Below are 16,095 nucleotides of genomic sequence, written 5' to 3'. Positions count from 1 at the left end.
AGAGTTCCAAATTTGCAAGTTCCTCTCGCACGACGGCTTGAATAAGGGACACATCGGGCAAGGGGTGACTGGGGATGGTAGGTTGGGGGGCCGCAGGTGCACAGGCCTCCATTTCGCGGCGCACGATCCATGTGACTGCGTCGGTGATGTTGAGAGGCGAAGTGGGAGGTGTGATAGTTGGTGGCTGCTGCAAAACACACAAAGATGTGGCGGCCGTATGGGGAAGTTGTTGAAACTGTGGAAATATGTGCCGGCTCTTTACTTGCTCGAAGAGACGGCACTCCTTAATAAGGGCATCCGCGGTATCACAGCCTTTGCAGAAAAGCAAATGGAAAGCGTCGTCCACAATCTCTCTTAGGATGTGGCCCACCTTTTTGGATTCCGACATGTTGGTGTCAGCCTGGTGACATAAAGCAAGCTCGTCTTGAATGTACGTGATGTAACTTTCACTGGAGGACTGCGCACGGGACTCAAGGTGTCTTTGGGCTGCCAACTTCGCAGCATCTCGAGGTCCGAAGAGAGCGCGAAGCTTTTCTACATCGTGTAATTGCCTATGCTAGCCGCCTCCTATCCCCTTCAGAGAAGAACTACTCCATTACTCAAAGAGAGTGCTTGGCCCTCGTCTGGGCTGTTGGCAAATTTCGACCCTACCATATGGCAGGCCATTCACAGTTGTCACAGTTCATCACGCCCTGTACTGGCTTTCTTCTGTGAGGGATCCTATCGGTCGCCTCGGTCGTTGGGCGCTACGACTCCAAGAATATGACTACGCTGTGATCTACAAGTCCGGCCGGTTGCACAAAGATGCCGACTGCCTCTCTCGTTAACCTGATGCCCACACTAATACTCCGACGAGCGCAAGCGCCATTGACCTGTTCTCTCTATCACCGTTTACAACTATCGGCGAAGAACAGCGTCGGGATGCGGAGCTTCTGTCCATCATCGATCGCCTAACATCCGCACAAACCGACCCTTCACTGGGGGCCAGACTGTCGTAAAACGCTGAAAGTCGTTGGGGTGACAGGGGCCGGCTGGTTGTGACTGCACAGCGGACATGACTGTAGGGCGTGTGGTGAATACGATATAAACTGCTGAGCCCTATGGCAGGGCGGTGAAACGTAGAACTGACAAACTAGGTTACCCGGTGACTGATACTTCATGTGCACCTTCCGTTGCATTAAAAATCGCAAAAAGATTGGTCTTACAAGAGAAGGAAAAAGGGGGACTTATTTTTAGAGCACCACAAAGATGATTCTCTGGCCTCTACTAGAGGCACACCTGCAATTCTTGGTTTTCAGTCATCCATCAATAAAAGTGCTCTCCTCGGTGATGCTGTAGTTTTGGGCCCGTCCGTGCGTGATGTCGACTGCCTCCATCGTTCGTAGTCGGCGGTCGCGCCTTCTCTGGACCCCTGTCCATCGCTCTCTGCTCAGTTACGAGAGCGAAATCGTTTGTTTCACACTTTCCCATTTTTGCAGCAAGAAAAATTTTTGCGCGATGCTGGCTGTTTAGAAAAGCAAAAGCAAAAGAAATAATAAAGCACTTGATTCGTTTTCGTTTGTGTTTCTCTGCACCTGAGGCCCTCCTGGACCTCAACGCTGGACCAACCAACTAGCTCTTCTCCAGGCATTTCTGCATGGTACGTGGATGTCTGGTAGCTCTTACATCACAACTGACCTTTTAATTCGTTCCCAACATGGCGCGCAGTTCGCGTCCTCCACTCACGCACTCTTCTCTCTTCCATTTGACACATCTTTCTAGCAATGCGGCGCAGCACTTTCTTCTAGCTCAGCAACCACGTTCGCATGCCCTTTCGCGGTAACCCAGCAGCGCTTCCGCTGGTCTGGTGTGCACCTGCCATGCCACTGTTCCCGCTTTGACAGCGCTCGTCCGCACGGATTCAAGTCTCCAAAAGACACCAAAATTCGCAGCGCGGCCTTAGCCTTTGTTAGCTAGAAACGTTACTAAGGCGCTTCTAAAATTGCTGAGAGACGGTGGTGGTGGTGGTGAAAAACATTTTTAATACACTGAGAGAGTTTGGGGATCAGAAGACCCCGCTACATGGTCGGTATCCTTAGTACGGGACACCGCACTACGAGGCCCCGTCTCGCGCCCGCTTTACTAGAGCCCTCTGGGACTCCAGTGTGGAGCATTTGAGGAGGGCAGTCTCCCATGCCTCTCGGGTGGGGGTGGGGGAAGGGGGGAGGTGAGGATTCTGAGTATATGCCCACACCATGTGAAAGATATCGCAGATCTCTCCACAGTGCGGGCAGCGCCCATCTGTGTTCGGGTCGAAGTGTTTTGCTATGGCAGGACCGAGAAGAGTTAGGCCTCAGCGCTACATGCTAGAGACGCTCTCTGAGCGCCGTTTGTTTCTACAGGCCTAGGAAGAACGTAGAAACAACTGAGCTTGCCACTCCCTCCCTCTATCCCCCTCCCCACGTGTAAGTTATAGCCAACCGGGCATTACCTGTCTAACCTCCCTGTATCCCTTTCTTCTTTCTACTCGTTGGGCTACCCGACAAGAAAAATTCAGGGGGCACTTTGACTGTCTAAAGTGAGTACAGGAGAAAGCGTTTTCCGCACCGCTTTGCCTATGTGACACTGATGACGTCACCACTGGATGAGGTCACACACAATTAATGATGAAGTAATGACAAATTACTAATTAGTGGCTCATTACTGACTAATGACCAAATACTAATTAACTGCTAATTAATGACGCTTAAGCTCCACCTTTAGGAATGGAACGCGACAGCGTGTTGTAGCGCTGCCAGGGAGTCCACGGAACTGAACGGCACCACCCCTTCGGTACCATGCCTTGAACGCAACGCTTTTTGAGGAAAGGAAATGGCGCACTAATTCTCTGTCATCTCGGTGGACACCCGAACCCCACCGTACAGGCAGGGAGGAAGTGGGAGTGAAAGAAGAAATAGAGAGAGGGGCCGTAATGAAGAAACTCAAAAATTGTATTTGAGGAAAGAAAATTACGCAGTAACTGTCTCGCATATCTCGGTGGACACCCGTCAAAACGCGGATACATCTGCCGACACGGCTGTCGACACGGCTGCCGACACGGCTGCTAACGACCGCATGAGGCATTAAAGGCTTTCGCCTTAATACTGGGCCTGGCCGAAGCGCAGTCGACACTGAAGGCTGCACCATTGATCGAATTTCGGCTTACCTCTGGCAACGGCCAACTCGGCGTCCGGGTGCACGATGCAGTGCGCCGCCGTGGGGGCGACGCCGACAGGCATCGACACCAGCCTACCCAGCAGCGTGGTCTCGGCTGACCTCTTGGGGGCCCCGGACAGCACCTTGGGCAGGAAGCGCCACCTGTGGCATCGGAGAGCCCCGCACACTGCCGGAAACCCGGACGTCTGTTGCGTGTCAAGCTTCTTGCAATCCTCTATGTGACATGCCCGGTGAGGGCCTTAGAAATAACAGCGAAAGGCAAAAAAAAGAAACAAAACAAAAAAACAGGAGGCGTTCACGCCAGGACAGGCGCCCCCGTCTTCTAGGGTAGTTGCGGCTTGGAATGGGTTCAGTGCATTAAAGTCTTCTCCCCGAGCATGTGCACGAAAGGATACGAGGGGTGTTCGTTAAAGGTTTCCCATGACCCACTTCTATTTATTCCAAAACGCTGAAACTGCGGAGATATAATCACATGTGTCTCTATAGGTCACACGCTAATTTTCAGGTATGAACTGGTAAAGGTCTTTCTTTTAGAGGTGCTGAAGTGGGTCAATGAGGGACAATGGACCCAGTGGAATACAGTGCAGTCACAAGGTTCCTTTACTTGAATGACCGCATTCCAAGGCAGACGTGCGTCGAGATCACGGCGTAAGAATATATTTAGGTGCCGACACTGCGCCCGGCGGCGCGACCAGATTGTTTTCGCTCTTCCTTGCGCTTCTCTCAAATGCAGACAGATGGCGCCAGGCGATGGGGCCTTGTCTGGTCGCCGAGTTGCGGCGGCCGTAATGCAGGTGTTGCGCGATTGTTCGGTGCCGCGGCCTGTATGTCCGCTTTGTTAAGTTCGGCAAGGCGCAGGAGGACTGAAACTGCTGCCGACACTGAATAATTTTAGGCTACTTTGTGTTTTACTTGATGGGACTGCGTGAATGGGTGGAACAGCAGTAAGGACGTGTCTCTGCGATCCTTCAAAGTTCGTTATCGAAATGCGTTCATTGCAAAGTTTTTTTTCGTTCATCTGCAAGAATGCCAAGAGCATAGTTAACTATACACACTCTTGAATATAAGCGGTCGGCCGCAACGCCCACGCTCCCACATTTGGGCTAAATAGCCTGCGCGTTCATTTCAGACATTGTTTGAGCAGTGTGATGCGCTAACGCTGTGACATGATGTCCGCCGTGTAGAGAACATGCTTAACTTCACCCAACTGGGATTTTTAAATGTGCAGAGGAACCTCAGTGGCGTTTCCGCATTCCGCCCTGTAGATTGCCTCCGCAGCCAGGAAGAGTACCCGCGCTCTTGTGGTGGGTAGAGGAACGCCTCCAGCGTTATATGAATAAGCGGAGGGACCGAAAGGAAACCAAGCGTGAATTTACAGCTTTTTAATGGCAAGTGCAGTGCACGCTTACCTACGCGACGCGGAAATAGTTTATAGAAATTCCCCGGGCATTACTTCTGCCAACCTCATCTTTTATGCCGACACCGACGATGGTGAGCTGTGTTGTCTCCCACAAGGAAAGACCGGCCTGCACGCGCAGAGGTAAAATACTTAAGCGACCCTAAACTAGGATTGGCGGGTGTCAGTTGAGAATTATTCCAGCGACTTGTGGCCCTCAATAATATTAGGCCACGGAAATCTCCATCGTTCGTTTTAGGCTACTGCAAATTATGCAGCTGCATATTTGTTTTAAATATTACCGGCATGTCTTCGTTACCGGCGTGTCTTCTGCCTTTCATACCACCATGTTTTTCGGGACCAAATTTTACAGCGGGTGGGAACTGGCCACAAGATCACCGAAGGAAATTAAATGCTCCGCTGTCACGGCATGTCGCATCTAGTGTGTCTCTGTAGATGCTTCTTCAACAGTGGCTTCCTGCACGTAGATACAGAGAGCCCAGACCGCCATTAGTAGCTTCAATTATTTCATTCGCTTACCTCATGACCTCCAGAATTTTAAATTCGAGGATACCTTAATGACCAGGAAGCTCGACTACTGAGCCGGAGAACTAGGTTGAATGTCGGTTGCGGCGGCCGCGAAACAACGCGAAAGGTGCCCATGTGCAGTGTGATGTGAAGAATCCGATGTGGTCTATATCTGAAGCCCTCCAATGCAAATTCAAATTCAAATTCAAATTCAAATTTATTTAGCATCAACAATGATCTTACAGAACTCGTGATGCAACGGGGTGCTAGCAAAAAGCCTGTAACGGCTTGACAAAGGCTAGCACCCCGTTCACAAAGCAACACAGGAGGGGACAAAAAGTGATAGCGATATAAAGAAAAGCAATATATATATGGCGACGGCTTTACATAATCATAAAAACATGTTAAGTGATAGGGCTAACATTGCGGGTTCATAATTGTAAGTGTTAATGTCTTGGAGGTGACTTGGAGGCGTTATCAGAAGAGTTAAGAGCATGTGGTAGTGTGTACATCAGCATTTGGCGGCCATAGTTAGTACGGGTGTGAGGAATCTTCCATGTCTGACTGCTTCGTGTGCTATATGCTTTCGCAAACGGAGACAGGGTCGCAAGGTTTTCAAGGAAATGGTCATTATTTAGATGAAAGGCATGATGACGTTTTAACAGAAGTGCATTGAACAGGTTTGGTAATGGTTGTAATCTAAGGTAATCAAAAAGAGGTTTTGTGTGGGCGTCATGGGGTTCATTTGAAATAATTCTTACAGCTTTTTTCTGCAGTCGATAGATTTTGGACAACTTTGTGTACGTTGTGGTGCCCCATATCAAGTAGCAATACGATAATGTGGATGTGAAAAGGGAGTTATACAAAAGTAATTTAATGTGCTTAGGAAGAAAGTTGCGAAAACGTGCAAGAATACCAACTATTCGGGATAGTTTGGAGTGAACGAGGTCAGTATGTGCGTTCCACTGCATATTCTCATGAAAAAGGACACCTAAGGTTTTTATTACTGGTACCACCTCTATGACTGAAAGACCAAGTTGCAGGACAATATTTGAATTAACTGGTTTATTTTTAGGGCGAAAAAGAACTGATTTTGTCTTCGAGACGTTTATAGTTAAGGAATTATTTAAACACCAAGTGTTCAATACATCAAGTACTGCATTCGCTTTCTTTACAAGCAGGGGTAAACTGTGATGGGAGAAAAATAAGCTTGTGTCATCGGCATAAATAACAAATGATGTATTTAAATCTATGTTTACAAGGTCATTAATATATAGGTTGAAAAGTAGTGGCCCGAGAATACGCCATGTAGCAATGGTTTGAAGCTGGAGCAAGAGTTACTTATGTGCACCCTTTGTTGACGGTATTGTAGGTAGGATTTAATAAGAGAAAGGAAACAGCCTCTGAAACCATAATATTCCAATTTTGTTAATAGTGTAACGTGATTTATTTTGTCAAATGCCTTTGAATAGTCTATGAAAATTCCAAGTGAATACAATTGGTGTTCAAAGGCGTTAAGAATGATTTCTTTTTGCACTAGCAAGGCGCTTTCTGTAGAGCGTTTTTTGGTGAACCCAAACTGATACGGTGTCATAATCTGATGCTTGGTTAAAAATGAGCTCATTCGTACGTGTATTAGCTTCTCAAAGACCTTGGAGAATACAGGAAGTATTGAATTAGCAAAACGTTCAGTTGGGCGAGTTGGTAGATATTCATGATTAGAACAGCGCGAACTACAAGGGACAAGAAAAGAAGGGACACAGGACGAGCGCTGACTCGCAACTAAAAGGTTTATTCACTGAAACCTTCTTATATGAAGAAACAATCAAAGGGAAGAAACACAAAAAACACAAAAAAGCATGAAACGCAACATTCGTCAGGTGCTCCCGAGAAAATTCATCTCCCTATCGCAAAGGAAAACAGATGGTTTGCTGACGCAATTCAGTTGCCCTGCGATGTGAAAAGCCTCGACAACTTCTCGTGTCTTCTGATCACTGTGGGTGTATAGTACACGTGTTTGATTGAATAATGCAGTGCATTTTTTCTTTTTCTTTTTCATGACTTTACACTCTAGACAATGTTTAACCAAATGTGAAAGGTCATCACCATTGTTTAAGTTGTTCCTGTGCTCTTGTAGGCGCTTGTTAAGGCAACGCCCTGTCTGACCAATGTAACGCGATCCACAGGAAAGGGGTACACTGTATACAACACATGTTTTACAGGCCACAAACTTATCCCTGTGCGCAACGCCACATCCTTCTTTTTTCTTCTTGGCCTCTTTCTTTCTTTCAATGGCAGGGCATATCTGTTTGAGCTTGACGGGGGCTGAAAGGAACACGCCAACTTTGTACCTACTTGCTACGTTCTTTAGGGCGTTGCCTTAACAAGCGCCTACAAGAGCACAGGAACAACTTAAACAATGGTGATGACCTTTCACATTTGGTTAAACATTGTCTAGAGTGTAAAGTCATGAAAAAGAAAAAGAAAAAATGCACTGCATTATTCAATCAAACACGTGTACTATACACCCACAGTGATCAGACGACACGAGAAGTTGTCGAGGCTTTTCACATCGCAGGGCAACTGAATTGCGTCAGCAAACCATCTGTTTTCCTTTGCGATAGGGAGATGAATTTTCTCGGGAGCACCTGACGAATGTTGCGTTTCATGCTTTTTTGTGTTTTTTGTGTTTCTTCCCTTTGATTGTTTCTTCATATAAGAAGGTTTCAGTGAATAAACCTTTTAGTTGCGAGTCAGCGCTCGTCCTGTGTCCCTTCTTTTCTTGTCCCTTGTAGTTCGCGCTGTTCTAATCATGAAGGAAGTATTGAAATTGGCCTGTAGTTAGACATGTTACATTTCTCACCACCTTTAAATATGGCAGTAACTTTGGCCACTTGGAGCCGGCGAGGAAATTGGCCGCATGAAAATATTTGATTAATGATGTACTCTAAAACAGGGGCTATAATAGTAGCAACGTGTTTAAGTGGCCGAATCTCCAAACCATCTACATCAGTACTGGTAGCATTGTTTAGAGATAAGATTGTAGACGCAACGTCATCTGCAGTTACCGGGAATAAAAATGCAGTCTCTTCTGTTGGTTGATGCATAAATTTCATGCAGCTTGGGTCATGATGACTATTTCCCACAGATGTGAAGAAATCATTAAAAGCTTTAGCTAATTCTTCTCCTGCAAGAGTTGTGCCATTCATACTTATCTCCATCGGGCTATCAATTGCACCAGTGTGCCGATTTAGGAGTGTGTTTAATCTTTTCCAAATTATTTCCGGAGTTTGCTTCGTGTCCTGCATGAAAAGGTTTTCAAAGTACTCTTTTTTAATTCTCCGTAATAGTAATAGGCTGTTTGTCCTGTTTCTGTGTTTTTTGAAGTCACCTAAATCGTTTTCGTTTCTGGATTTTAAAAACTTTTGATAAAGAACATTTTTCAGCTTTATAGCTTTGACACATTCAGCTGTAATCCAAGGTTTGCGTGCTTTTCGTGGCCGCTTACGAGTTTTGAAGGGAAAGCAATCATTATATACCTTTATAAATTTGTCTATGAAGATGTTATAAGCGTCCTCCGCATCAGCGCTTGAAAGAACACTCTCCCATGATATCCCTAAAACTAAATTATAGAAAGACCCCAGGGTATCTTCATTTATCTCCCGGAATGTACTTACAGTCGGTCTCGCGTCTTTTAATTGGAACTTTTTATGACTAAGCACTAAATATATAGGTAAATGGTCACTAATGTGTGTTTGAAGAACACCTGAACTGATGGGCACATTTGTAGCATTGGTGATAAAAATGTCAATGAGTGTAGATGTATCCCGCTCTATACGAGTTGGTTGTTCTATGAGATTAATAAAAGCATTAGTTTCTAAAGTGCAGCACAATTCTTCACTTTGTGGGGACGAGTGTAGGAGGTCAATGTTCAAGTCTCCACCTAGAATTAGTTTGTAGGCGTTTTCGTTGATCCAACCTAAGAAAGTGTCAAGAAATGAAAGAAAAGCTCTATTGCTACCTTTGGGCGGACGGTATGCCACAGAAAAAATGGTCATATTACATTGCAAAGTTAGCATTTCATAATCATCAGTTATTACAGAAAAAATGTCAACAATGTCGCATACAAATGTATCTTTCACTAAAAACATTACGCAGCCGCCTGTCTTACCACTTCGATTCATGCGGCATCCATTAATACTCTTGTGTCGCTTCCGGAAGTTAAACGGCACAAATGGCATTTTAGAGCGCAGCTCTTTGGCGTCCGTTCCTGGGTTTCGCGTCGTCGTCGGCCTCGTAACCAGCTCCGCCCCCAATGTCACGCTTTTCAATTGGTCGAAATGCTCGTGACGTCACAGTGCGCGAATTTCAAATGGGGCCAATTGTACTTTGGCTAGTAACCATGCAACCAATCAAAGGGATCGTATAGTGATGCTGCAACTAAGTTGGACTGAGTTTAGTTAATTGCTTAATTAATCAATTAGCCTAATTAATATAGAGGAGAACGAAGAGGTCAGAAGAAAAGAAAAGAAAGACGCGCGCCGCAGCGACAACAGCGTCCGCGGAAGGAGACGCTGCTGAAAAAAAACAGATAAGTACGAAGCCGCGTTCCCTCCACCACCACGCACTTCCCCACTCAGTAAGACGTTGCTCGTTTCATATACGTTGTGTCGAACATCCTAGACAGTTCCAACAATTGACAGGTTAATGACAGAACACGATGGATAGAAATACAATAATATAAATATGAAATAGCCTAATTAACCTTTCTAGTTAGACCGCATAAATCAATAAAACCGAGAACGAAATTGGTCGAGTTGGGGAATCTAACCAGGGTCTCCGGGGTGCGATACGAGCACGCTAGCCACTCCGTAATGCCAGCTGAATGGTTTGGAATGAACAAAGGCGCGTCTAGCTAATACGGCGTCTTCGTTCACTCCCATCTTCCCCCTTTCCCTTACGGCGAGGTGCAGGTGTCCACCCAGATATGCGAGAGGGATACATTTCCTTTCCTCAAAAAATAAATTTACCGTCCAGCAAGGCGTACAGCCGAATTGGCGATGGCGTTCTGTGGACTCCCTGGCAGCGTTGCAAGACGCTGTCGCGTTCCACTCTTACAGGCGAAGCTTAACATGTTAACCACAAATCAGTAACACACGCAGACAGCCAATGGACGCGTCATTCGCTGGCAGCACTTGATTCATCATTCACAACCACATTCGTGACAGAATGCTGTACTAAGGTTTTCGCCTTGCACCACTTTAGTCGCCAAAGTGACTCCTAATTTTTGTTTCTGTCGGCATCGGCGGCGTTGTTTGGCACGTCACATGAAGTCGACGAACTGTGCGCCGCAAAGTTGCCCAACGGCTTGCTGGTAGTAGCTGCCTACTTCGCCCCTACCGCACTCACGAAAGACGTCGTGCACTTCCTGCAACTCGCATTAACCGTCCATCGATCCACACCGATGTTAGTAGTGGGGGACTTTAATGTTGACATAAAGACAAACAGCAATTTCCTAACACTTATGCGGGAGAACATCCCGTTCCTCTCGCTCGTAACGCGTCCCACGGCTGTGACAACCTCGCGAGGCACTTGTATAGATCTCGTCTTTGAGAATCAAGCATTGGTGTACCAAGTCGAACATATATCAGTCTATTTCTCCGACCACAAAGCTTCCTTCATGACTGTCAAGAACTGTTAGTGGAGTCTTTGTTAAAGGAATACGTGTGAAAAATAAAAAAAAATTCTCTGATAGCGCATACATGTGTTGCTCGATTTCTTTGCCTCAATCTATCGAAAAGGTGAAACAGCTTATTTGCTGCGCTCAAATTTCGCATTAGGAAGTAACGTAATCGTCGGTAATTTTTTGTTCACTTGAGGCCTGAATAGCCATTCTGTGGAACAAAGTTTTCACTACAAGTATGCCCTTTCTGATAGATATGATTGCGTTTTTTCACTACATTGTGCACAAAACACAATCAGAACTCGCGGGGCTACTTTTGTGTAGTATAGAGGGAAGACCATGACAGAAATCTTGATCACTGCAACCGTCTATTTGGACAATGCATTGAGTAATGGAACCTCCACTATCTAGGCTGAACACAGCTTGGCCTGTTTGTTCTTTTCTTGAGACTGCTTCGTCATGATTGCATTCGAGTGCTTGCAATGCTCCCTCATACGCATGCCGACGTAATAGTGGAGAAGATGTGCAATTACTTCTTCCTTGCGATCAGTACATGGGAAAGTCACCGTGTATATGTATTTAAATCACCACGTCTATGGTATCCCAGTACACCGTGCGGCAGTTTGCATATTCAACAAAAAGCCGCTATGTTTGCTTCAGAAGATAAAATATGTTCAAGATAGGATAAGTAAGACCTCCTCTGTTCTTCAGATTTGCGAGAGCTGCTTTAGTGAAAGGGTTATTTTTCTACGCTGAACGCCGATAAGCAAGTAGAGCAACTGGTTACTTTTTCATTTTTTGCACAAAAAACCGGTGACATAGTAAATAATGCAGTCCGAAACTTGCCCTCTGTCCGATCTGGAACGGAAAGCACTGAAAAACACGGCCTAAAACCGGCACGGAAAGCGGAACACGCCGCTGAGCCGCGTCCGCCACTCCGCAAGCGAATGGGCCTTAATGGACCTTGCTCCGCAGCGCATCCGCGCCGCTACGGTCTGCGCATGTACTAGAGGACGAACAAGATCTGTGCGCGCTCTCCGCCGCGGCGGGCGGTCAGTGTCAACATCTAAATTATTCTTACACTTGTCGAGATGAAGGACTTTTCTGCGGAGGATTCCCCATCACATGATGTAGTAAAGAACTGTCTTCGTCAGTTCAAATGTGGTTGGGTTTCTGCGGGAACACCCCCAATGGCAAAGCGACCCCTCTCCGTTGACGATTACCACTCCATCCAGAAAATGAGGGCCTCCATTTTAGAGAATCACCACGCAACCATTCGATACCTAGCCCAATATGTCCAGACTAGTGTGCAGTCTGTGTGAAAAATCATTCAAGACCATCTTCGTATGTGTAAGCTTAAGTTCACCTGGCTCGTTGACTGCGCACAGATTTCCAAAAGCAAGAAGGAGTCGAATGCTCCCACGCTCTTTTGACGGCGTACCATGGAAATCAGGGGGTTTCTTTCAACAGACTGATCACGCAGGATGAAAGCTGGGTCTATCACTATAATCCAGAGACAGTCGATGCAATGGAAGCATCCGGACTCACCGCATCCAAAAAAGGCGTGTGCACAACCATGCGCAAGCACGGAGAAATCTTGATGGATTCCCTAGCAAAGGTCACCACGATTACTGGGGCATACCATGCTTCACCGCTGAGAAAACTGCTAATGGTCATTAAAAGCCAAGAGACCTGTCATGCTCACAAAAGCTGCCTGCCTTCTGCAAGACAATGCCGCAGTTCATAACTCCTTGCCTAGATGGAAGCACCCTGCAGCAGGCTTGAAATATCAACCGCATCATTCTTATTCATCCAACCTAACCCCGTCGGTTTCGCCTCTTTCCAACAATAAGGTCATTTTTGAAGGCCAAGCATTTTCCAGATTATGAGACTGTAATCTCCCGCTCACAACTTGTTTTTGGAGCAAGTCGGCTTCTAGAAGTGAGGTGTTTACAGTTGCATTATGAGGTGGGAGAAATGCGTGTCCCTGGTTGAAACCTATGTAGAGAAGGACTAATAAATGTTCCAACATTCGTTGCTGTTAGTCCGAAGGAAATATCTCAGGGGAACTTTTCATTGAAAATTTACTCGTACTTCTGCCCAGGCGCTGAACGAGAATGAAACAGTACACGCACAACGTGCGTCGGGTAAGAGTGTCTTTCATGAAAGGAGAGATTTTGGGGTTGAAATCTTCGTCATCATCAGCCTGACTGCGCCCACTTCGGGACAAATGCCACTCCTGTATCTCTCCAGTTAATCCCAACCTTTTCCAGATGCGGCCGTGATATCCCCACAAATTTCTTAATCTCATCCGCCCACCTAACTTTCTGCTGCCCTCTGCTTCGCATGCCTACTCTTGGATTCCCGTTGGTTACCCTTAACGACCATCGGTTATCTTGCGCTCGCATTACATGCCCAGCCCAAGCCCATTTCTTCCTCCTGAGTTAGACTAGGATGTCATTAACCCGCGTTGGTTCCCTCACGCACTGTGTCCTTTTTCGGTCTCTTAACGTTACACCTATCATTTTGCTTTCCATAGTTTGCTGGATTTTCCTCAATTTAGGTTGAACACTTTCCGTTAGCCTCCACGTTCTTGCCCCATGCGTAAGCACCGCCAATATAAGCTGTTATGTACTTCTCTCTTGAGGGATATTGATAGACCGCCATTCATGATCGCAGAGAACCTACCAAATGCGCTCGACTACATTTCCATTATTCTAGCTATTTCACTCTCGTGATATGGATCTGCGGTCTCTAATGTCCTGAGTAGAGGTATTCCCCGCACCACTTCCAGCACCTCGCTCCCAATTGTAAACTGCTGTTCCCTTCCGACACTACTGAACGTTGCTTTGGATTTCTGCATATTAATATTTAGACCTGCCGTTCCGCTCTGCCTGTCTAAGTCATTCAGCATGCTTTGCAGTTCATCCCCTGAGTGGCTTATCAAGGCCATGTTATCATAAAATCGCAGATTACTAAGGTATTCTCACATTCTCCCATTACTCTTATCCCCAACTGTCCCCAATCCAGGCCTCGAAATATATACTGTAAACAGGCGGTGAATATCATTGGTGAGATACTGGGTGCGTTCCAATTCTCTAGACGTCCGACAAGACGTCTAGTGTGACGTCTAGGAAGCTGTCTACATGTCTACATATTGGAAAGTGTCTACTTAACGCGCTGCCTTGCGGCATACAAATTGAACTAATATTTAACAAGTATTTGCACTATGTTCTTAAAAATTGTTGATAAAACAAGTTAAAAACGCGCTGTTAGTAGTTTTTTTTCCTGCAATAATTGTGTAATAATCGCTACCGCTTTAGCAGACGATCTCACTCGCACGATTTCCTCCCGCGCGATTCCCACATATGATCTGCTATAGCAATCGTAGGTCCACAAAGACTGCTTTATTTGCCGCCAGTTCCTATAAAAAACAACTTAATGGACTTACTGGCACTTGAAAGATGGTGCGTCGCCGGGCTCCAGTGCCTGCCAAGAGCACGGCTCACTCAGCCCTGACTGCACCAACTGCTCCGCCATCTTTAGACAGGAAGTTAGCCTGCATCGATGTGGACTTCGGCGAAGCAGTCTTCTTGGACAGCTTCGTGAAAAATGGAATGCGTCTTAAAATGGCGTCCGTCCGGCAAGACGTCTTCTCGGGAGTATTGGAACGCACCCACTGTCTCCCTTCCAGAAAGCATTCCTCATTTGAATTTTATTGACCACTTTATGGAGGAATACGGTGGCTCCTCCCTGGTGTGACGCAGCTAATGAGTATGACGTTCCGTCTGACCAGAAAGTGGAGTAACTGGAAACGCTGATTAATTTTCGTCCTTGGCCAGCGAAACAGAAGCACGACTGTGTGGGTACGTGAGGCGAGAGCGCTGTTGCTTTAAGCGATTGGTTCTTGAGTGAGTGATAAGATGCGGTATCGCATTATACACATCGCATGCAGTAAAGCGGGCGATGCCGCACTGCTGGCCGAGAGAGAAGGTGCATGCCAAGGGCCGCGGTAGCCTCGCATGCTTAAACAGATTGGGCTGAAATTTAAGACATGCATATTTGAAGACAAAAGGGGCTAACTAGAATTCTACAAAATTGAATAGTCATCAATTGTAACTATCTCTAAGTTGTCAATAATAACATGCATGCTAACAACAGGGAATAAAAAGTTAATTCTTGCGTTTAGTTAGTTGCTCATGACACTAATCCTCACAGGATATGCAAACGATTACAATTATTCTCACAGTTTGCATACCCCCTGTATAAAAACTTTTGACTACTGTTATTTGTATTTGTTGCAAAAATCCTGAAAGTCGAACTCTGAACATCCTGGTTGTTTATACTCTGCGTATTTCTCTATCACCTGATTGAAAGTGCGAATACGGTCTACTGTAGAGTCGTTTTTATGAAAGCCTGCCTGATCATTTGGTTAACTGAAGTCTAAGGTTTGTCGTTACTCTATTGCCAATTGTCTAAGTAAATACCTTCTAGGCAATGGACAGTAAGCTGATCGGTGTATAAATCTCCAAGGTGATACTGTTATCAGCTGCTTTCACCCTTTGTACTGCTCCGAAGTATTTCTTTACTTCCCCTTCCGGCTCTGGCGGGAACTGCCTCTCACATTAATGACCTGGTTGCATTGTCTACTGCGTAGATTTGCGCAGAACTGTTCAGCTACTTTATTTGTCCACATTGTTAATGACATTGTTCTCTTTGTTTCTTAACGCCTGCATCTGATTTTTGTGCACGCCTCATTTTTTATGCACCGGTTTTAGGCCACAGCCATTAATTGGAGCATGCTCGATTCTCTGCATATTAAACTTCCGTTGTCGGTTACCTTGCGTTTAATAATTAATTTTATAGCCCCACCAGTTCTATTCTGTATGTGGGGTTAGAGGCGTAAACGCCTTTGGCGCTTCTTAATCAGACCTTCCGTCTCCCGAGATCGTACTGTCTACTTCTACTGGTAACTCAGCAACGATAGCTATGAGGTTATCGTTCAGTGCGTGAACATTAAAGTCGTCGTCGTCAGTTAAAGTACCTGTTCTGCAGCGAGATTCTAGAATCTTCTGCTTTCCCTCTTACTGCTAACTCGTTGAGGGCTGCCGTACCTTGCATTTTTTATCATATGGGGTTAGGCATCTTGAATAAACAGCGCGAACAACGACAAGCACAAGGGACAAGGAAACGGACGACACAAGCTTGTCTCTTGTGCTTGTCGTCGTTCGCGCTGTTTATTCAAGATGCCCAACCAACTAGCCCACCAAAACGTGTTAACGCAACATATGGG

The 16,095-nt window shown here is 46.0% G+C and overlaps 1 protein-coding gene across 3 annotated transcripts in view; it reads right to left on the bottom strand.

Moving 5' to 3' along the window:
• Window positions 1-16,095, bottom strand: part of LOC149367696 (2-Hydroxyacid oxidase 1-like) — a 155,536-nt gene that overhangs the window by 104,635 nt on the left and 34,806 nt on the right. For all 3 annotated transcript variants that reach the window (XM_089556965.1, XM_089556983.1, XM_089556973.1), the window contains exon 3: window positions 3,185-3,336. In XM_089556965.1, coding sequence (XP_089413091.1) covers window positions 3,185-3,336 — 152 coding nt within the window. The remainder of the gene's footprint in view (window positions 1-3,184; window positions 3,337-16,095) is intronic.

The sequence above is a fragment of the Amblyomma mixtum genome, chromosome 1 (genome assembly GCF_055824585.1).
Source record: "Amblyomma mixtum isolate Tamu chromosome 1, ASM5582458v1, whole genome shotgun sequence".
In the NCBI taxonomy this organism is placed as follows: Eukaryota; Metazoa; Arthropoda; class Arachnida; order Ixodida; family Ixodidae; genus Amblyomma; species Amblyomma mixtum.
Note: the sequence above shows the minus strand (reverse complement) of the source record. Positions and strands in the feature narration are given on the sequence as shown.